The 21,305-nt window shown below is 54.6% G+C and overlaps 7 protein-coding genes across 7 annotated transcripts; 4 read left to right on the forward strand and 3 right to left on the reverse strand.

Moving 5' to 3' along the window:
• Positions 1-57: 57 nt before the first annotated feature.
• Positions 58-1,742, forward strand: IWZ02DRAFT_480445 (phosphotyrosyl phosphatase activator; the record flags this gene model as incomplete). The annotated part of the gene is made up of 3 exons (XM_066769107.1): positions 58-813; positions 861-1,166; positions 1,190-1,742. Exons 1-3 carry the CDS (start codon positions 185-187, stop codon positions 1,740-1,742), a joined length of 1,488 nt encoding a protein of 495 aa, XP_066624530.1. The 5' UTR covers positions 58-184.
• Positions 1,743-2,069: 327 nt separating this feature from the next.
• Positions 2,070-3,484, forward strand: IWZ02DRAFT_205839 (uncharacterized protein). Its single transcript, XM_066762636.1, has 2 exons — positions 2,070-2,700; positions 2,767-3,484. Exons 1-2 carry the CDS (start codon positions 2,397-2,399, stop codon positions 3,180-3,182), a joined length of 720 nt encoding a protein of 239 aa, XP_066624531.1. The 5' UTR covers positions 2,070-2,396; the 3' UTR covers positions 3,183-3,484.
• A 1,595-nt stretch (positions 3,485-5,079) lies between these two features.
• Positions 5,080-8,817, forward strand: IWZ02DRAFT_488957 (uncharacterized protein; the record flags this gene model as incomplete). The annotated part of the gene is made up of 4 exons (XM_066769519.1): positions 5,080-5,457; positions 5,519-5,705; positions 5,885-6,380; positions 6,429-8,817. 4 exons carry the CDS (start codon positions 5,080-5,082, stop codon positions 8,815-8,817), a joined length of 3,450 nt encoding a protein of 1,149 aa, XP_066624532.1.
• A 1,100-nt stretch (positions 8,818-9,917) lies between these two features.
• On the reverse strand, positions 9,918-12,292 carry IWZ02DRAFT_488958 (uncharacterized protein; the record flags this gene model as incomplete). The annotated part of the gene is made up of 4 exons (XM_066769520.1): positions 9,918-9,941; positions 10,009-10,328; positions 10,438-11,331; positions 11,902-12,292. 4 exons carry the CDS (start codon positions 12,290-12,292, stop codon positions 9,918-9,920), a joined length of 1,629 nt encoding a protein of 542 aa, XP_066624533.1.
• Positions 12,293-12,612: 320 nt separating this feature from the next.
• On the reverse strand, positions 12,613-13,943 carry IWZ02DRAFT_488959 (putative peptidyl-prolyl cis-trans isomerase Cpr7; the record flags this gene model as incomplete). The annotated part of the gene is made up of 5 exons (XM_066769521.1): positions 12,613-13,382; positions 13,439-13,693; positions 13,746-13,755; positions 13,806-13,873; positions 13,931-13,943. The coding sequence occupies 5 exons, from the start codon at positions 13,941-13,943 to the stop codon at positions 12,613-12,615; spliced, it is 1,116 nt and encodes a 371-aa protein (XP_066624534.1).
• A 1,897-nt stretch (positions 13,944-15,840) lies between these two features.
• On the forward strand, positions 15,841-17,709 carry IWZ02DRAFT_206006 (uncharacterized protein). The gene is made up of 6 exons (XM_066762638.1): positions 15,841-15,897; positions 16,050-16,243; positions 16,297-16,363; positions 16,417-16,497; positions 16,548-16,581; positions 16,630-17,709. Exons 2-6 carry the CDS (start codon positions 16,152-16,154, stop codon positions 17,625-17,627), a joined length of 1,272 nt encoding a protein of 423 aa, XP_066624535.1. The 5' UTR covers positions 15,841-15,897; positions 16,050-16,151; the 3' UTR covers positions 17,628-17,709.
• Positions 17,710-19,479: 1,770 nt separating this feature from the next.
• On the reverse strand, positions 19,480-21,190 carry IWZ02DRAFT_497904 (Rieske [2Fe-2S] iron-sulfur domain-containing protein; the record flags this gene model as incomplete). The annotated part of the gene is made up of 5 exons (XM_066770200.1): positions 19,480-19,776; positions 19,837-20,325; positions 20,392-20,584; positions 20,633-20,863; positions 20,918-21,190. The coding sequence occupies 5 exons, from the start codon at positions 21,188-21,190 to the stop codon at positions 19,688-19,690; spliced, it is 1,275 nt and encodes a 424-aa protein (XP_066624536.1). The 3' UTR covers positions 19,480-19,687.
• Between the last annotated feature and the right edge of the window lie 115 nt (positions 21,191-21,305).

The raw sequence follows: 21,305 nt of genomic DNA on the forward strand, positions 1-21,305 counted from the left end.
TAATGCTCTACCTACTAGACCTTGGAAGGCTAAAGCAACCTACGTCAGCTAAGGTAAGCTACCAAGGAGCTTGGGCCAGCCCCGCTACCGTAAATCTGTTCCTGGCCGCACGTGAAAGGCCTGTCGATGTCATCGTCCATCAGTCTCCTCAACTTCTGTGACCGCGCTTCTGTAACCTTACACCATGGCAAACGCCTTAGAAGCCAACAAGCCGCTCGTCAAGCTCGATCCTGCTTCTACGCACCGCTTCCAGACGCCCAAGAAGGAAATCAATGATGGCGAAGATGTCAACTTCTTCCTCACATCCACAGGCTACGCGGATATCATGACCTGGCTCCTGCAGCTCAATGCCGCCATGTTTCCAAAGAAGACTGACTCTTCGTATCGGACCTGGAGCTTGCACGGCGAAACAGTCGCCTTCTCCGACCCGGTGCAGAAGCTCGGAAGCTTACTGCAGAAGCTGGGTGCCGTCATTGATGAGGCTCCCCCAGATCCTGGCCCACGTCGTTTCGGCAACGTCAGTTTTCGGAAATGGTTCGAGATTGTGGAGCAACGGCTGCCTACCTGGCTGGACGAAGCCGTTTCATCCAAAGTTCTGAGGTTTGGAAGAGACGTCAACGAGGGTGTCAGAGCAAAAGACGAACTCGTTGCATACCTTCTCGGCAGCTTCGGGAGTGCTCAGAGGTTAGATTATGGCACGGGTCATGAGTTGAGTTTCTTGGCATTCTTGGGCGGCATCTGGAAACTGGGGGGATTTGCGGAAGCAGACCCTGGCGTGGAGGAACGTGGGATCGTCATCGGGGTCGTTGAGCCGTAAGTGGGTCATTCCTGGACTGCGGATGGATCTGACATGGTGGCAGATATCTCGAGCTGATTCGTCGCTTGATTCTCACCTACACATTGGAACCAGCTGGCTCGCATGGTGTTTGGGGACTCGACGACCACTCCTTCGTCCCGTACATCTTTGGCTCTGCCCAACTATCACCCCCTATTTGCAGCCCTGCTGATATTCCTGGAGAGGGCTCATTACCCAATGCCCCCGATCCGGGCGATATCGCCAAACCTAACATCGTTCAACGCGAGCGCAAAACGAACATGTATTTCAGCGCCATCGGCTTCATTTACGATGTGAAGAAGGGTCCATTCTGGGAACACAGCCCCATCCTGTATGACATATCTGGTGTCAAAGCTGGTTGGGCAAAGATCAACAAGGCATGCTCAATCGTCTCTTCCGCTCATATTGGCTGGCTGACAAAGAGGCGCAGGGCATGTTGAAGATGTACAACGCCGAAGTTTTATCAAAGTTTCCAGTGGTGCAGCATTTTCCGTTTGGCTCCCTCTTCTGCTGGGAGAAAGATCCAACAGCGGTAGAACCGCCCAGGTCGGTCCATACACAGAACCAGCCCTTGAGAACTCCTCCTACATCTCAAGCAAGTGAAGGGTCACAAAGGCTGCCTCCGCAGGTCACCCAGGGGTTTTCTGCAAATCCCCAGACTGGTCTGCCAATGACAGCGGCGCCCTGGGCAAGGCCATCCGGGGGCGCAGGGGCCGGGGGCCCGGGTAGATCACGGCAAGGTATGACGCAGATACCCGCTGCCTCAGCAGCCGGGAATGCCACGATGGCAGCGCCTTGGGCGAGGCCGACTACAACATCGCGGTCCGAAGGAGGACAAGAAGAGGCGAGCGATGGCTCCCGCACAAGCACCTTGGGCATGCAAAGATCCGGCGCCTTAGACAAATGAAATTGCATAAGTCATTTCCCCGAGCAAAAAGAAGCCTTCTCGGGCCGGCGGCAGCAAATTTGGCCCAGGCTCTTGGAGTGTCGCGGCAGGGGGCGCAGCGATTGGAGGACAGCTAAGAAATGAGGGCCGTCTCGCATCTCGGACCTCAATGCACCAATTTGTTCACGAGAAGTGGCAGGACACGGGGATTGCGAGTAATGGATGGATGGCGGCACTTGAGCAGCTGTAGGCAGAGATGCCGTTGTAGACGGGGCGGGAGTCAGCAGGGCGCTTGGGCCAAAAATAGCCACGATGAAACGGTCCCGACAGAATCTGGGGCTGAGCAAGCTGCATCCCAGCACACCCACTGCAAGCGGGACGAGCTCCCTCAAGTCTCACGACTCCTCATGCTTCCACCCCACAACTAACGTCTACTCGCCGACCGCCTCTTTCCTTTGGGCCGCCAGAGTAGTTCCTCAAAAACCCCGTTCGCTGACCCCCTCCTCCTCACCCTCGCTCCACTGCTCTCGCCGATCCTGCCCACCATGCCTGGCGTCCGTAAGTGCCTGGCTCCCTCACCGCCGCCGAGCTACGAGCAGACGGCACACACCATGCTGACAGCAAGCTTGTCTCCCTACCAAACGCTGACGCTGTTGTTCCCTAGCTCCCGATTCAATGGCCACGATGAAGAAGGTCTTCAAGAACCTCTTCAAGCGCAAAAAGGCGAAAAAGGACGCGGCGACGAATGGAGCGTCCGCGAACCAGGCTGCCGGTACCGCAACGACCGAGCCTAATCCGCCTACTAAAACGACTCCCCCCGCCACCGCGCCCGCCGCTACCCCTGCTACCCCTGCTACCCCTGCTGCCGCCGCTGGTGCTGCTCCTGAGGCTGCTCCGGCAGTCGATGCGAAGAAACCAGAGGAGCCCAAGCCGGCCGGTGAAACTGACAAGAAGCCCGATGCAGCGAAGGAGACTGCTGGTAAGCGTTCATGTCGACGGTGTCTCAAGAAGCGCACCTTTACAACGTGAGCTCACAATGATCCAGCTCCAGCGACAAGCGAGCCTTCGCAAACACCTGCCTCCGCCTCCACCGCTCCGGAATCGGCTGCACCAGCTGTGACTGAACAAAAGACCGAGGCGCTGGCCGAGTCAAAGGCTGCCCCCGCGACAGAAGGCAAAGCTGCGGAGCCTGAGACCAAGCCAGCCCCGGTCGAAGAGACGCCCCTTCCCAAAACCCAGCCCGCTCCGGGCATGTCGGCGACCAGCGGTCCGCTTGACGACCACCCGAACCTCGACGCAGCCCCTGCGGACGAGAAGGAGGTTAATGAACAAAACAGGAGCGTAGAGCCCGAGCAGAAGATTGAGAAGACGGAGACCAAGCCCGAGATCAAGTCTGACGCCCTCGCGGCTGCGGCCGAGGCCAAGCCCGAGGCTGCCTTCACTACTCACGAAGCCAAGTAAGCTTTGGATAAACTGCAAGCATGCAAGGAAGTGAGTGCCGTGGTGAGATGGAGTATTGTCGGACGTCTTGAAGAGAGCCATCCTTCAACAGAGACTGCAACTTGGAGGAGACTGGCCGCTCCAGCATTCGTTATTGTGTGCATTTGAGCAGATTTTGCGGGTTTTCTCAATTTCCCAGCTGTCGGTCATCTGCAACGGTGTTTACTGTCGTTCCAGCGATCGTTATACCCCCAATTCATTATACCCAAATTCGTTACAGCTGCAGCTGAATATTCTGTTCCAATGAAAGAAGAGTACTCTTGGCGGTTTTTCTTTTTTTTTTTTCCCTTTTTTTTTTGGTGCCCTTCTTGCCCCTTTTGCCGACAGTCAGCCGCATCAAATGGTTGCTTGATCTGTGATCCAGAAATGGCCACTACTGCTTGACTCTTTGGGATATGGCATGTTACAAGCTGCCTCGTTGTGTCTACCTAGTTTAGCGACAATCCTGCCTGAGGTGGACATGGCAGCTACAGCCCTAGGCATCCATGCCTGCCTTGCTGCCTGCATGCCTGCGCCCTGTTTGTGCGTCGTCGAATCATAGCAATGTTGCAAAGATGTCTCTTTTCTACGTAGACAGGTCGCGTTGCGTCTTGGCCCTGGTGCACGGATGCTGACGCTTTTTCTCTAGGGTGATACCTGTACAGTGCTCGAGGGAGAGGGGGAGAAAAAAAAAAGAGAAAAAGCAGCAACCATTTTCCTCGATCGCCTTGTATTTGGGTAACTGGTGAATGCTCGTTTTAGAAGGTCGCACGACACAGGGCAGACGCACAGGGGCCGCGAGCCAAATGTCCGGTTGACGACAGATCAAAGCCACGGCAAAGTGGAATGAGGGTTGGCGCACGAGCATTCAATTCGGCTCGCGGAAAAAGGCACGCGCAATGTCTGCAAGAAGACGCGGGCATATGCGGTCCAGGGCAGGGTCTGTGAAGAGGAAGAAAGCAGCAGCTGGCCAAGGGTTTCGGCCGGGTGATGTGATACAGATACGGTGATGACGGCAGTGCGGGCTGCTTGAGAGGCGTCAGCTCACAGCGATCCCAAGGCACAAGATGCGGGAACGGCTGCCGGGTTGTCCAGGCGAAGAGACGGTGGGCAGGGGCGGAGCTGGTGGTGCCGTCAGATTATGACGGTGGAGGTCGAGGCGGAGGTGAGTCGGTGCGCTGCTCGGCAGTGGTGATGGATGCGATGCGATGGAACATGAGGGTCGATGTCACGGTGTGCGGGTGGAAGCTGACATGCAGACAACCAACCTGAGAGAGACAGGCTCCAGCGTCCCTGCAGGTATCGTGGTGGTGAGAAGAGAGAGCATCAGCGAGACACCAGCCCTACCATGAAGTCGGGCCAGTTGCAGCACCTCTGGCAAAAATATCACCGCCTCTCACTATCCACCGTGCCGATTGGCTTATCGATAGGATAGGTGCTCTCTAGGTGTGCTGACAGTCTCCGCTTCCAGCTTACCGCCCCCACCCCCAGTCTCTGAAAACCTATGCGCCTCCAGAGCCAGCATCGCACCATGATGCTGCCCTCCTCAGCCGCACCCTTTCTCTATTTTGTCCATTGCCTGCCCCGGCTCCACCTGTTCCACACCTGTTATCCACCTGGCCTATATCAACCCCGCCTCCGTCCACATGAATCCTCCATGATCAAGCCCTCAACCTTTACCAAGCAAATCTTTCCTTCTCCATTGACGCAGTAGCCGCCGGCCGGGATGCATCCACAGAGACTCAGTAATCGTAATATAACCCTCGTCGACCGAAACGCTTCTTCTCCACACCACTCGCGCACTCCGTCCATCCACGACCCCGAAGCGAGACCATCCCAGCAGCCGCCAGAAGAGCAGCAAGGCCCGTCCCGACGCAGGATGCCTCGGCCCGAGCGTCCTCCCCAAAAGTCAATCGATGACTTCTGGGACAAGTTCAACACAAAGCACCCGGGCAAAATCTTTACCATCCTGCCCGACAACCTTTACGCCAAGCGAGCGGCCCATCAACGCCGGAAAGACCTCAGTCCCGGACAAAATGCCATTGCCTCTTACGCCGAAGCCGTGGCCCATTGCAAGGCCAAGGTCGACAAGATTGTCAAGGAGTGCAGGAGAATCAACCAAAAATACAGAGACCCGCACTTTGATATTGAGGCCGATTTTCGGCGCAGCCGAGAGACGGGAGCCCCGCCCGACTGCTTGACGGCCTTGGACCAAGAAACCACCGATCTCAAGCCCATGAGCGTCAAGAGAGTCGAGGTGAGAGCATTCGGAGCATTTGACGCTCGTTTTGACCTAGAATTCATGTTGACCGTCGCAGGACATTTTTGATAAACCACAATTCTTCATTCAGGGTGCCACCGCCAACGACATTCGACAGGGCAACGATGGCGATTGCTGGCTCATGTCTGCGCTGTGCACGTGCAGCAATAAGAAAGGCCTTATCGACCAGGTCTGCGTCGCCCGCGATCAGATGGTGGGCGTCTACGGCTTTGTTTTCCACCGAGGTGAGACATTATCTGCTGATTCCTTTTTTCAATCTTCCTATTGGTACCACTACGCCAAGTTCTGTTTTTGGGTCTTGTGCCACCCTACCCCTGGCGCCACACCTTCCCCTGCCAGCCAACCCCACCCCACCCACAACCGATACCAAGAAAATAGAACACCATCTGACCTGCGTATCTAGATGGCGAGTGGATCTCGGAAGTCATTGACGACAAACTTTACCTGATCAAGGAAGACTTCGACGAGTCGACACGCGACCGTCAGCAGTGGCTGGAAATTCACAATCGTAAAAACCCTGACGATGCATATCGCCGAGAAATGCAAATTGGCTCAACCGCTCTGTATTTTGCCCAGTGCAGCGATCCCAACGAGACTTGGCTGCCCCTGCTCGAGAAGGCTTACGCCAAGGCCCATGGCGACTACGCTGTCATCAACGGAGGCTTCGTCGGCGAAGGCGTTGAAGACCTGACCGGCGGTGTTACAACCGAGGTTTTTTCAACAGATATTCTCGATAAGCAAAAGTTTTGGGAGGAGCTTATCAGAGTGAATGAAGACTTTCTTTTCGGATGCGGTCAGATGGGCGGCATCTATGGCGAGCGGAAGGGCATTCAGGAAAGGCATGCCTATTCGATCATGGAGGCCCGTGAGGTTGAGGGCAACAAGCTCCTGAAGTTGAGGTAGGCCTACCTTGGGACTCCAAGTCGCGCCATCTAATAAAATTCTAGGAACCCGTGGGGCAGGTCCGAGTGGAAGGGTGCGTGGAGCGACGGCTCCCGAGAGTGGACCCCTGAGTGGATGGAGAAGCTGAACCACCGGTTCGGAGACGACGGCGTATTCTGGATCAGCTACAGGGATCTTCTCCGCAACTACCAGCACTTTGATCGCACTCGACTTTTTGGTCCTGAATGGACCGTCACCCAGCAATGGACGAGCTTGAACGTTCCTTGGTCCGTCGATTACCACGACACCAAATTCAGCATCACCCTCAGCAAGCCGAGCTCTGTCGTCATTGTTCTCCAGCAGCTCGACGACCGCTACTTTTGTGGTCTCGAGGGTCCTTATGAGTTCCACCTCATGTTTAGACTGCATCGCGGCGACGAAGAGGACTACATTGTCCGCAGCAACGGTGCATACTACATGAAACGCTCGGTCAGCACAGAGCTCAACCTCGAAGCCGGAAGGTACACCGTCCTCTTGAAGATTACTGCCAAGAGATACCCCGACGTGAAGACGCCCGAGGAGGTGGTGCGCGAGACCTGCCTTCCGCGGAGGGAGAAGCTTCTCTCGACTGGTCTGAGCTACGATCTCGCCCATGCCAAGGGACAGTTCCGCCACTTGGAAAGGGAGAAGAAGCAGCGAGACAAGCAGGAGCGCAAGGAGCGTGAAAAGGCGCGCAAGAAGAAGCATCATGAGAGGAAGCAAAAGAGTCGCCAAAAGGAGCACATCAAGCAGCAGCGGAGGAGAGAGAAGCTCGCTGCCAAGCAGGAGGCCATGGCTAGTGGATTCCCGACGCCTCGTTCATACGAACATAGGATCGACGAGGAAGACGATAACCCGCTGGGCATCAGCGTGACTCATGATGAGGCAGACGAACGCCCTTCAATTCGCTCTCGTCACCGCGCCAAGTCGTCGACCTCGGTCAGCACCATGCGCCTGGAGGCTGCTCAGAACAGTTTCAATGGACGTGGAGGCTACAATGGTCGGGGAGGCTACAACGGCCGCGGCGGATACAACGAGAGTTCCGAGTCTTTCCCCGAGTTCGTCTCGGGCAACGAGGCGGGAGAGACTGGTGTGTCTTCTTCGCACCTCATGTCCCCTCACCTCACTTTCGAGGCTCCCACTCCAATTGACGGCCAAGGCGGCTTCGGAGGCCGGGGAGGATATAACGACTCTGAGTCGTCTTCGACCCATCATTCCCGTGGTCATTCTCAGACTCTCCCTTCGACCAGCTTCGACAAGCGCATCCCCGACACGCATCCTGTAGAGGGCCGCGTCTCTCCTGCTGCAGACTTCACTGGAAGAGGAGGTTACAACGGTAGGGGCGGTTACAATGGCAGGGGTGGCTACAACGAAACACCTCCCGATTCTGACTCGCAGCTCGCCACTGAGGGTCATCTTGAGCGCAGCTCCCCCTCGCAAGGATACACTGGCCGAGGAGGCTACAATCAGGGACGCGGAGGTTACAATGAGGCTTCGGAGCCATCAGCTCCTCGCCCTGGGACGCCTCCCGTCGGTCGTAGCCGTTCGCCATCTGGGTATGGCGGCCGGGGTGGATACAATGGACGGGGAGGCTACAATGAGACTGCCGATGTGCAGCATGCCCACCAGCCAGGCACACCTCCAGTCGCTCGCAGCCGCTCACCTTCCGGATATACTGGTCGCGGAGGCTACAACGCAGGACGAGGAGGCTACAACGAGGGCCGAGGCGGCTACAATGACAACGAAGGCAAACCAGTCGACTCGCGGGCCTCGTCGCCGGGCCCTCCCATCCGGCGCTCGACACTCTCGCCGCACGTTGGTTCCCTGCCCGTGCGCCCAGGAGCGCGCAGCATGCGCGCCAACAGCAACGGTGGTGGCTCGCGCTCGCGCGCCTCGTCCGTCGCCGGCTCGCTGACGGCGCAGCCGTTCGACCTCTCCGACTCGGACTTGACCTGGGACTCCGAAATCGACGGAGACACGCTAACGAGCGACTCGGAGGACGAGAACAACGAAGCGGGAGCCCAGGTGCCGCACTCGCTCCTCCCGCGCGCCCTGCTGCCGCCCCCTCTCGCCGCGTTTGGCGGAGGCGGCGACGACAATGCAGCAGCGGCCGCGGCCAACGACGCCGCAGCCGAAGACGACGACGACGAGATCGAGCGCGACCCGTGGAACGCGGTCGTCGTGGTTGGCCTGCGCGTGTACAGCAAGGACACGGACGTCGCCATAGAGGTTGTGCGGCCAGGCCAGGAGGAGCGGCGCAAGGGCAAGGGCTTGGATCGCAGCTTGGACGTCGACGACAGCTCCAAGGACGCGACCATGAGCGGAGCCGCTGCGAAGGCGAAGGCGATGGCGAACGAGGGACTCGAGGATGTCGGCAGCGGTGTGGCGAATGTCGAGGTGTCGAGGTCGGGGTAGGTGGGTTCCTTTGGATGATGAGCTCTTGGGGTTGGATACTACGAGGAGGAGGGATGGAGCGCGATTGGTCTTCACCATTGTCTTGTTGGTGTTGTGTTCAGCTTTCCGCTTGTCCTTTTGTTCTGTTGTCGTCCTTCAGTTGTCCATTCATTCTGCAATGTCGTCATGAAACCGCAATGTCTTGATTTATTTACCACGCACCGTCTTTGCAAGCAATCGAACAAAGACTTTTGACTCCGAAATCAAACATACATTGAACTAGCATCGTTTTGAAGTAGGAACAGACTCGCTTCGCCTTGCGTTGATGTCTAACAGAATTCGAGATACGCACACGCTGTTGTACTCTGACCTGACCTTTCGAAGCAAAAGTCTAATTTCGTTGCGCCACATAGATAGATAGAAGCTGTTCTATCAAGAAGAGTATGTATCAAGGCTCACCAAAACCTCACCATCAACAGTACACACACCACATCAGCGATACCAGACATCTAAAACAAGCCAACAGCAGCAGCAAGACACCCTCCATCCTCCAAACTCCAAACCGTAGCGCCCTACACCCACCAAACCACCAAAAACCCCAGAACCCACAGCACCTACTTTAAAACCCAAAAACGCGAGCAACCAGTCATCAGCCGGCTGCCCCCAGCCCGCCTCGCATGGCGCAGTATGACGTTCAGTCGACTGCGGATGATTCTGCGCCATGCGGGGCGGAGGGGGCAGCCGGCTGGTAGGTTGTGAGTTCGACCCCCCGCCCGGGAGGGGGGTATCGGCTCTGGAGGGAGAGATTGTAGTGTATTGTATTATCCGCTTACCTCCCTCCGAGCGGGCAGACGTAGGCCGCAGGTTCAATGCCTGCGGCTGAACTGTTTTGGCGGCTTTCTTTGCTGCTGTTGTCGTTAGCGCCGCCGCCGCCGCCGCTGCTGCCGCGCTTCACCTGCTTTCTTTTTCGCCGGGCCGTCTGTTCGTCTCTTTCGTCTTTTGCTGCTGCGGTTGTGGTCTTCGGCTACCACTCGCCAGCTAACTGCCGCGACATCCATGCACTACGACTACTCTCTGGCCGGCAGCGCTGCTGCTACCAGCATGGCGAGGAAGAAAATAATCTATGAAGACAAGTCAAGCGTCAGCTGTGTCACATCAACAATATCAAAAAAGATCGAAAAGAAAAATAGGCAAAGACACGACCCGACGTACCCCAGCAACCCAAAACGGCAACCCAAGCCAAGCGCCACCGCTACCCTTTAGGTCAGCGCCAGCTCCGTACAGCGCGGCGAAAGCGGCGTTGCCGAGCAAAATGGCTGCGAGCTCGAAGAGCACGAGCGTCCCGTACAAGTTTCCGGTGCCGGAGGAGCGTGGAGGTGCGGGATGTGGCGATGATGAGGAGGAAGAGGACGGGGAGCAGGGGGAGGATGGGCGGGACGAGCGAGGTTTCTGCGGACCCAAGGCGGAGAAATGTGCGACGAGGCCGCGCATCGTTTGCGTTATCCCGTTGCCGAGGGACAGAAGAATGAGGCCTGCAGTGGTATCGTATTTTAGCTTCAGCACTCATGCAAGCGAGTGAGTGCGCTGTGGTGTGGAAGTCCGGCCATGATGCTGGTTGAAGAAGACTGCATAAACACATACCGAATACCATGACTGCAGGTCCTCTCTGACCAGCTGCTCCGGCGCCCGCGACGCACCAGCATCCCACGGCCAGCAGGCCTAAGCTGCCCCTGGCCACCCACACATCAACCATCCGAGTCCCGACTGCCTTCTCCTCTCCGTCTTCTTCGTCCTCCAACGCTTCTCCATTTCTTTCGACCTCGCCTGTCCTGCGTCTGGCGCCGCCTCCTGTGAGCCAGCGCCCCAGCACCGGAAGCCCGATGAGCACTGCTAGAGAGAGAGCCCCTTTAATCGAGAGCAGGTAACCTGCTCGAGCGATGCTCCAGCTCAGCGCTGCTGACGCGTATTGCAGGAAGAGAGTATTTGACGCGAGGGCAAAGGTCTTAAGGAAGACAATGAGGAAGGCAAGCGAAAGAGGAGAAAGAAGGGACGCAGGAGACACAATGAAAGAGGTTTTCAGTCTTTCTCCCAAGCTGGGTCCTTTGAAGGGAGGTCCATGTGCCGCACTGGACTCAGCTGCAGCAGAGGACGAGGACGACGATCTCGCCGCCCCGGAGTCTTTACTGGACGAGGTCGCAGCCTTTGCATTTGCCGATGTACGCTCCGTCGTCTTGACCAGCGTCTCAGGCATGGCGAGGCAGATAGGCAACGCCAGGAGAAGGACGGGCGTTGCGATTTCGTAAGGCAGCCACATATCCCGCTCGAGCAGGACAGAGCCGGCGACAGCAGCAAGCATGTCGGTGACGCGGATGGCTGCTCCCAGGACATAAAGAGAAGTTGTTCGAGCCGTCTCTGGCGCGACGTCGACAATAATTGTGTTCATTATGGCGCCAATGACGCGATGACCTCCACCCATAAATTGGAACAAGCTCGACGCCCAAACGAGGCGGACGGGGAAGAGCGTGTGAAAGTAGCCTAGGCCCAAAGAGATTTCAATGTGTCAGTGATGGTTTGCTGCGTGTACCCGGCGCAGGTGGAAAGCATGGGAAGTTCGACATGTTGAAAGAATGAGGTGGGCTCACACACGAATATCATCCACAAAAAACTCAGTATCTGTCCGCACACTCCCATGAGTAGAACTGGTTTTCTTCCCCATTTGTCCGCTAAACGGCCATAGAAAACGGTGCACAAAAGACCTTTAGTTTGAGGAGATTAGAGAGGATCTCAGAGAAAATAGAAAGAAATGACTTGCGAGAAAGAGCCCCCTTGCAATAGAGAGGCGTGAGCATGACTTCACATCGTGCCCCGCTAGCTGACGGAAAACATTGTGGCGCACCACAATGGCCATCAAAAGTTGGAAGAGATAAAGTGGCGGAAGAGATCGGGATCATTTAGGCTCTCCCTCGGAACACATGGAGGAGAGTTGCTTAAAGGAAGTAATGGGGAGGATTCAACAATGTCTCTACTTGTGCATCCAACAATGTTTCGAACTAAGGCTCAATTGGGTGAAAGAGAGGAAAGAAACATGACGACGAAGCGGCTTACCCGGCACGGTTGTCAATATCTTCAACACCGCTCTTAGGTATGCCAGCTCCACCTGTATATCCTTTACCTTGCAGTTCTTCTCAGGTACGTATGACAGAGGTGGGGGCCCTATCAAGCGGGGTTCATGAGCGCGGTAATGGTCGCGGCAGACGGCCATCTCGAGGAGACGAACTTCAGGTGCTGCGGTGATACCATCGCCAAGGTCCGCTACAAGAGAAAGCAAGCCACAGAGAAGCGCAGCATAGGGCCAGTGGGCTGCTCGTCGATTCAGGGTGACCCTCGATGGCGAAGGCGAGTTGATATCGGAAGCTGCTCCGGTAGCGAGAAGAGGAGTGACTTCGTCGGTCTCGGTCAAAGGCACTGGCACGGATTTGACGGCTTGCAAAGCCATCACGAAATGAAGAAGCACGGGAGAGTTTTGTAGGAGGTTTGAATGAGATGCAGAATGTGAATCGCAACTTACCCCTAGGAAGGGTGGTGGGCTTGCCAAATGATATCCTTGCATGACCCCGCCACGCGACAAGGTACCCCATGATAGCCCGATCTTTCTTTTTCGTTGGATCTGGCAAACCTTGCATTCATTGACCTTGGGTGAGAAATAATCTGAAGCACGTCTGATGCCGGCCATGTCTCTTCCAACGCCAACTTTTGGAGCTTGTGGTGAGTGTTGCTGTGTCATATATGCGGACATCTGTAGTAGCTTACTCAAGCTCACGAGAAGAACTTGGCGTATGCCGCCTTCTCCTTCTTGCGCAGCTCAGCAAGCTTCTTCTTCGCGTTGGTAAAAGAGTTGACAACAGCGGCATCGTTTGGAGCCAGGGCCTGAGCTTGCTCGTAATCCTGAATAGCCTCCTCCTCGTGCTTCCGAGCTTCAAGAGCTTGAGCCCGGCGGTAGAATGCCTTGGCCTTGTCCGCAGGGCTCACGTCCTTGACCTCCAACGCCGATGTCGCACTCCTGATCGCGCCCTCGAAGTCCTTGACCTTGTTCTGCAGCAGTGCGCTGTTATTGCTCAGGCTGAAGCGTAGAGCCTGCAATTGCTTTTCTGCGTCCGCCCCATCCTTCTCTTCTACCTCGGGGTATTCGTTGAGGTAGCGCAGTCCCTTTTGGTACTTGCTGAGGCCGAGACGGACATCGCCTGCCTTGAAAGCTTTGTTGCCCATGTCCTTGAGTTCCGACGCGATCTTGATTACTTCAGATGCACTGAGCTCCTCCGCTTGGTCTTCAGGGAATTCCTCGTAAGGGTCGCCAGTGGCGTCAGGGACGCGCTCGGTACACTTGACGTAGTCGTCTCCAGTAAGCTCGCCACAATCAGCAATGATGGGGTACTTGTCTGGGATCGGCTTGTCCTGGCCGCCGGTGGGTAGGTTCTCGATGTGGCGCACAACAGACTTGCCATTGATGACTTCACCGAAAACGACGTGCTTTCCGTCCAGATGAGGCGTGGCGACGGTGGTGATGAAGAATTGGGAGCCGTTGGTGCCTGCACAAGTCTCTGTCAGCTCGACGCGAGCATCCCAGACTTCCGACGCGACATACCTGGACCAGCATTGGCCATGGACAGCAAGAATGGCTTCTCGTGCTTGAGCTCAAAGTTCTCGTCCTCGAATTTCTCGCCGTAGATACTCTCGCCGCCTGTACCATTGCCTGCAGTGAAATCTCCACCTTGGATCATGAATTGTTTGATGACGCGATGGAAACCGGAGCCCTTGAAGTGAAGGGGTTTGCCGGACTTGCCCTCTCCCTTCTCCCCAGTACACAGGGCACGGAAGTTCTCAGCGGTCTTGGGAACGACTAGCCACGGTCGGTCAAACGGCGTCCTGGTGGTAAGCAGAGGGGAACTCACTGTCATTGTACTACAAATGTCAGTCTTGGGTCAGAGTGAGATGAGATGGTAAGAACCTACAAGCTCGAGAGCAATTCGACCAGCAGGCTGACTGCCAATCTGGATATCGAAGAAGACACGGCTGCGCTCTGCAAATGGTGGATTAGCACAAAAGTCGCACTCGGCGGGGTACTTTGGAGTCATACTTTGCTCTGCCATTGTGGAAGTGGTGGTCGGGAGAGAGATTCGATGGTGGTAGGATCCACAGAAAGATTGTCAGTTTTGTCAGTGGACTAAGGTAGAAGCTTGCAGAGTAATCAGTGGTGTGCGCAACCAAAAGCAGATGTTGATGAAGCAGGCGCGGCAGCTGCTTCACGAAGATTCCACGCGCAACAGAGCGGTCTGTGCTCCAGCCAAGCCACGGACCCGACGGCACGTATGAGTAGCCGCAACACCATGCCATCCTCCACAACCTACCCACACCACAATCCATCACGGTTTGACGACATTTCAATCGAGACAATGCCTCTTTCCACGACGCTTGCCTTACAGCTGCCTGAAACTGCTCTGCTACCAACAGCCTTCTGATCGATGCCATCTCGACACGAACTCACCTGGCACTGTGCCGTTGCTTCACGCTCCTTACAACAATCTCGATTCTTCCGGCAGTGCGGCAGCGACTTTGCTCGTCAAAGGATGGAACCAGGGGATGAATGCAACTTCACTCGCGAACCAGAAGACTGTGCTTTTTGCCATGCCAAACAACTCTCTTCGTCTTCTGGCCTTCAAGTCATCTTCAGCATGACATAGGTCTGCAGAGAGCACGTCAAAACCTCCGCCATACACTTCATCATCAGCTCCCGCCTTGAACGTTTTCACCTTCCCGATGCTGGCTACCCCTCAAATGCCGCTGGTCACTCTTGCAGGACAACAAGGTTTGTTCATCTTCTTAGATGATTGTGTCCGGTATCTCTTTCTCTTTTTCATGTGCGTTGTGTCCTTTGTCTTCATAGATTTTTATTTCTCTTTTCTGGCCCCCATATTACCACGTCCACAAGTTGGAGAGGCTCCGAGCATCCTGATGTCTTGACTTAATTTCATCATCGCCATGGCCACCTCTGCACCGACTCGTGTCGTGCTCCACTCCACGCCGAGTCGTGCAGAACGCCATGTTCAAAGGATGACGTCGCAAAGTCCGAAGCGCCCTCGGCCTTATCACTCCAGACCCTAAAATTTCTCATCAAAAATCCTCGTTGCGCTTCATTAGGTGAGAACTCCGGACGCATTCACTGGCTGTTCGCCTGTCCTTATAAGTTTAGGAAATTATGAAACACTCCGTTCTTGGAAATGCGCTCTGCAAGGGACTTCAAGGTCAAAGAGCAAGGTTGCGTGCCGGTCCAGCCGTCTATGAGATCGACTGCGGAGTCTTGCGTTTGAAGATGCACCACCGAGGCTCAGCTCCCACTTTTGAAATGTCAAACCGGTGACGTCCAAAGACCAAAATCGCCAAGGCACAAGATCAAAGACCGAAGCATGGCTATGGACATCCCCCTCGTGCTGAAAAGCGATAGCATTTTGAACCTGAGGAGGAGATTCATCGGTATAAGCACAGCTGTTGTCTCTCAGAGTCCCACGTAGCCGGTACGACTTCCAGACTTCTTGGACGTTCTACGCACGCACGGGGTGTATTAATGAACCCGACCTGCTAGAAATGCACCTGGAGAACGCCGTCCACCGAAAAAGTGCCGTCCGCGCGTCGAAAGATGGAAATCGCTATGCCGGAATATTGCGAGATTTCCGAGCAGGAGACGGATAGCAGCTGACCCAGCAAGACACACAAGACGGCGACCGCTGCGAGTCTCTCTCTCGAGGCCTTATCATCGACTTTCAGTCCTCGCAATGCTTCAAAATTTTGTTGTCGTAGCTGTCCCGAGCCCCTTGTCGACCGTTTGGTCATTTAAAACACTTCGCGCGTATTAAGCGCGATCTACGCCCGCACATCGTTTTCATTTCTAGCGGTACCAGAGACTGCTCCGTCACTGGAGATGTGGAGCAATTCCTTCCCGTTCTGCATGAAGATCCGCGACTTTGCGAGGCCGATGTCTGCCCGATGGCAATCTTTCGAGCGCATTGGTCTTGATGACCTTGTTAGGAAGAGCCTAGGCTACATAGCGTACGTTTTACGGTGATTTTCGACGCTCGCACACATTGAAGGGGGCCCTTTTGCCTCTGCTCAAAATCACCTGAGCGCTTGGCCCTGCTCGAGCAATGCGTCCACTCCATTCTTAAAGCCCTGAGCTCGAGAGCCGCGCTCAATATCTGTAGGACGGATCCGAACACACAGCGGCCCACTTTTTCGCAGCGAATCTAAACCTCGTGCCCTCTTCCGACAATGGCGAACAGGGCGTCCTCCAAAACATCGGCATAATGGTCAATTCAAAAATGGCTGGCCTCCAGTTTACTACCCTGATTACATCATTCTTGCTGAGTAGCTTGTCTACGATCTTGGTATTGATGAGGCAAGTGGATGAAAAGTCAGAAAAGTTTCTCGGCTTCTAACAAATGAAACTAGGCTGTATTGCAATGTCGCAGTAATCAAAAGGGCTGGAGTGGCAGATGCCATGATATTGGCGGCAGTGGTAGGACGTCCACCTAAACAGCACGTCATCTTTGCCCACTGACGATGCGACAGATCATTACATGGGGCATCACCATTACAAATGTTTTCCAAGTGCACTTTGGCGCTGGTGCGCCATTCACACAAGCTGAGATGGTAAATATCAAGTCCCGGAATTGCTTTGTTGCGCTCTCTAATATGTCCAGAATGTTGCCTTTCTCTTGGGAACCTTGAAATCATGTAAGAAACTACCTTGACCGGGATGAAACTTCAAATTGACAACAGCAGGGTACGCCTATCAGATTTTGTACCAGGTCGACCTCCTATTCATCAAGCTTTCAATCCTCTTCTTTTACCGGTCGATATCTGAGCACCGTTGGTTTCGCAAGACTGTCCACGCGGCAATGGCGTTCGTGGGCGCCATGTCCATCTCGTTCATCCTCACCAACGCTTTTCAATGTCCTCGGCCCTCAGACGCATTCTCCATGGCCGTTTTCATTCCAGGCAAATGTAGCGATCGAGAGACGATGTGGATTGTCCATGCGTCAATCAACATTTTTACCGACTTGTTCATCGTCCTGCTTCCAATGCCTCTGCTATACCGGCTGCAAATAACGCGGGCTCGACGCATAACACTCATGGCAATCTTCAGTGTCGGAATTCTCGCCCTGATCTCGTCCATCCTGCGGCTGGTAAACTTAGTCATATGGACGCGATCAGACGATCAAGCTGAGAGCGGAGGTCGAATCCTCCTCTTTACCGACATTGAGCTGAATGGAGGCATTATGTGTGCCTCTTTTCCCGCAATCAAGGCTTTGTTTACCACTGCGATGGCCAAGGCCAAAGACCGTTTGTCCACATTAGGGTCGTTCAACGACTCCTACGGCCGATCTGGCAAAAGCAACTCGAAAAACTCAAAAATTTCGAAAATGGGCTTGAGAAGGCAGAGCATTACCCCTGGAAACACTGTATCGCTTCAGACGCTGAAGAGCGCAAAGAGTCGAACTCGCAGAATTTCGCAAAATCTCGCGAGCTCGACGAGAAGTCGGACTGACCAAGATCCAAACGCAAGCAACGAATGTCTGTTCATCGACGAACCGGGGCACTGTTGCGTGGAATGCTGCAGAGAAGAAGGCGGACCCCATCGGCACAGCTCTGGAATCAAAAGGCCTTCGAGTGTCCTCCTTAAACAAAACGCCATCTTGAAGAGCATGTCCGTAAGCCAAACCACATCGGAAGCCGCATCACCATCGCAACAGTATTACCGGCAGCATTTCCTACGTTAGTATCTTTCACGTGGAGAGACTTGTTCGGCTACCATCGCGACAGCACATGCTTTCTCTTGAATTCAAATGGGAAAATAGGCGATAGCGAAAGGATTTTGTGTCAGGATGGTTTCTTGGGACTTACCCGGGAATACGAACGAAAGCGCAGGCGTCCTAGGGGGATAATGACCAACATGACTTTAACGAATATGCAAATGTGCACCGCCATGGAGCATTCGGGCATACTTCTGGGCCGGTTAACTTTCTTGGTTGAGAATGTCACTCGTTGTCACAACAAACTCGACACTGTGGCCCCCTTCAACCTTCAGGCTCGATTGACCGATCATGAAATCATCATCACCTGCTTCGGAACGGCAGGAACCGCTTGGGACCTTTTTGATCTGGAGCCGTTTAACTCTGAATTTCACATCGCTCGCAAGCATAAAGCTCACACAGAACCTTGGTGCAAAAAGCTGGTGGGGATAACCTTCTTCGCAATAAGGCTCATCCGCCTACCCTACGCACCGACAATCAGGTCGATTCAATCAGTGCGGGGTAGACAACGGTTGGAATAGGGCCGTTGGGTGGACGCTGTACTCTCCCGCCGGAGGTCAGCGTTAGTGAGATGTAACTTTTTTTTTTAAGAAAAAAAAACTTGTCGTCAGGTAACCAGTTAAAAAGTCTGGCTTCTAGCTCTTTAACACTAGTCTCTAATATAAAATATACACATATGTGAGAGACTACGCCTTAGTAAGGGGTATGTACAGTAAGGGGATTTTAGCTGCCTCATTAGCCGGGCTAAATGAAACGGCTAAAATCAATATAATCTCCTATCATTCTCCCGTCCTGCTCTCATTTTTTCTCCTAAAGCTGTTGATGTTGAACACCGACCTGATAGTACAATAGCGATCATTGTCAATTCACACTTAGACCCCTAAGCGCTGGATTTCCCGTCCAGCTGCCTCCCGCCCCTTTCCACCCACTTCCTAACCGTCAGCAAATATCAAGGCCCTTCCTCTATCGTCTTCGTCCGTCGCGAATGTTCGGCGCGGCGCAGCCAGGGGTGATCTTGAAACAAGCGCCTAGCTGTAGAATGTCAACAGTGGATATGGGGTGTCGCGCAACTCCACACGTGGCTTCGGCGAGGGTCAAGGATGTTCTCGACTTTTCAAACGCCGATGGTGGGCACAGAAAGCGGAGCAGCTCTTGTTCTTCTTCTTCCTCACACCCAACCTCGCCACCATCAATTTGGGCGTTTCATGACTGACACGCGCTCAATCCATGGCGCAGACGAGCTCTCCTTCCGTTATCATCGCCTTCGATCGCGTCGTCAACTGGCTCTAGGGCCAGTCGCCAGCAGTCGATCCCGGATCCGACCGTATTCGCAATTGACGGATTTTGCAAAGACTGTTGAGATGACCCACGAGGCCAAGACAACGTCCCTCATCGGCGACATCGAGACCGGGCTCTTTCTGTGATGGGCATCAGCGTGCCGATGCTACGAGAGTGACCATAGCTTCCCGAACCATTTTTTGAGTTCAAGTGGGCGAATCGGCAATGTGTCCGCTTCACGGCCGTCGCTCGGCTGGTTCCGCCCGACGAGCCGATCCGCGCAGGCTGTTGGCCTCGTTGGGACTTGTGTCGCTTGTCTCGTTTCCAAACCTGCGGTCGTGCCTCGAGGAACGCATTTCGGTTAATTTGCTTGCTTCTCCTTCGTAGAATCCTTGGCTGGAGAGCTGCACTGGAAAGGAGCGTCTGAACCGACAGGGGTAGTTCACGGACCAGGGGGGTTCTCCACGTGGGGTTGAAGAGAACGGCTCTAAGCTGGACCCATTCGATGCCAAGTCTGAGCAAATGGCGTAAGTGGAATGTCTTTGTACAAACAGTAATTTGATTCGAGTTGTCTCCATGCTAAAAATAGGCCCACATGTATCGGTCGGTAATCATGCAAATGCTGAAAAAAGGTCTCCCCTTTCTTGCTTTGGGAACTGGGTGCAACACCAAGTCGAAACCCAATGCCGATGCGTATCCATACTTCCGTCCGTAATCAAGCGCTTGCGTATGTCTATCGCCCGTCGATTTCACCACTCCAAGTCATTCCGTAAACCCGGCCTTCCCAATCGATCCAACGCGGGCGCTTTAGGTTTCAAACACTGCAATTGCTTGCACACTGCAATCGAATCAGCAAAGCCCCTCGCGACATGTCTGAGTCGAGGAATGTTTGAATTACACGTATCTGCCCGATTGAACCTTTCGCTGACGCCGGAATCGCGATTTGCGGGCCAAATCTCCTTGCCCGCTTTTCTCTCGGCTTTTAGATGCTCCGTCAAGCTGTCCAAGATGGTCGCCTGCAAGCCCGGATGTTTCTGCCACTCCTGACGCGTGGCATTTGTGGCGGCCTCCACGTGAGCCTGGACATCATGCTGGATTCGGTGGATCGCGGCATCAGCTTGAGCATTATCGCCAGGCCAGTTGAGGTAGACGTCGCAGCGAAACACCGTTTGGCGAGCGGACGACGGGTCAGCCGACAGAGTGTACCAAAGCCTTCCATCGTGAGAAACTTGCACGGAGCTGAGGCCGTGACTGTCCAGGATGGCAGGAGCATCACTTGGATGATGAACCCCTTTCCACAAGAGGGGGACTCTGGAGGTAATGAATGTTTTCCATCCACCGCTCGGTCGAGTCATTCCGGTGTGCCCAATCCGTTCGAAATAGTCGACTGGCATCATTCTCAGCTTCACAGATTCGTCTGGCGTTCCTCAAAGCCTCCCCACCACACACTTACCGGCCTGCTTCCAGTTCAAATCCGCCTGAAATTCAAACTGCGTGAGTGGAGCGGAGCGCTCGGAAATCCGCCACTCACTTGCAATTAGGTCAGTTCGTGCGAATTTGGGCGAGGGGTTCTGCGCTTCGCAGCTAAGGTTAATGTACACGAAGCCTTGCTCGGTTGTGAAGGCATGAACCGCAAACAGGCTATTCTGGCTCTTGTAAAAATTCTAAATGTCCTCAAAAGCCGGCGCTTTCACCAGACGGCCCCTGGTATCGTAGGACCACCCATGATAGCGGCATCCCAGGATTGTCGACGAACCCGACTTCTTCTTGATGACGGCATACGCGCGGTGACGACAGACGTTATGGAACGCTCGAATCACGTGGTCCTTTCCAAGGATGAGAAATATTGGGAATCCGGCAACCTGGAAGGCGTGATAGTCTCCGGGCCTGGAAAAGCGGCTGCGATGGGCGATGAAGAGCCATTGCTGCACCGCAAATCAGGCACCTATTGGCCTGCTTGTTGCTCCCCGTTGCCTCACCTTGGAGAAAATGGCACGTCGCTCAGTCTCATGTATCCTGTCACTGCTGTTCCAGTCGTCGGGATATCGAGAACTTGGCTCAACTACGGGACTGCTCGTATCTTCATCCTCCTCTCGAATGGTTGGTGGTCTTGCGCTTGGCGCGAATATCGTGGACAGGGGTGGCGCTTTTGTTTCCCGAGTCTCGTGATGGAAGAAGAAGATGTAGGCACATATCGCTACCGCCGTGGGAGGGATAGCGAGACAAAACAGGCCAATTAAAGGGCCTTCCATTTCGACGCACACAAAGTCCAATCGGCCCAAAAGGAGCGAGTCGACGTGGATCGTTGATCTTAAGTGTCTTCACGATGCGGCTGAGATCGTTTTCATAAATTGATGGTGCAATGTT

The sequence above is a fragment of the Phyllosticta citriasiana genome, assembly GCF_038021145.1.
Source record: "Phyllosticta citriasiana strain CBS 120426 chromosome Unknown IWZ02scaffold_4, whole genome shotgun sequence".
Classification (NCBI taxonomy): domain Eukaryota; kingdom Fungi; phylum Ascomycota; class Dothideomycetes; order Botryosphaeriales; family Phyllostictaceae; genus Phyllosticta; species Phyllosticta citriasiana.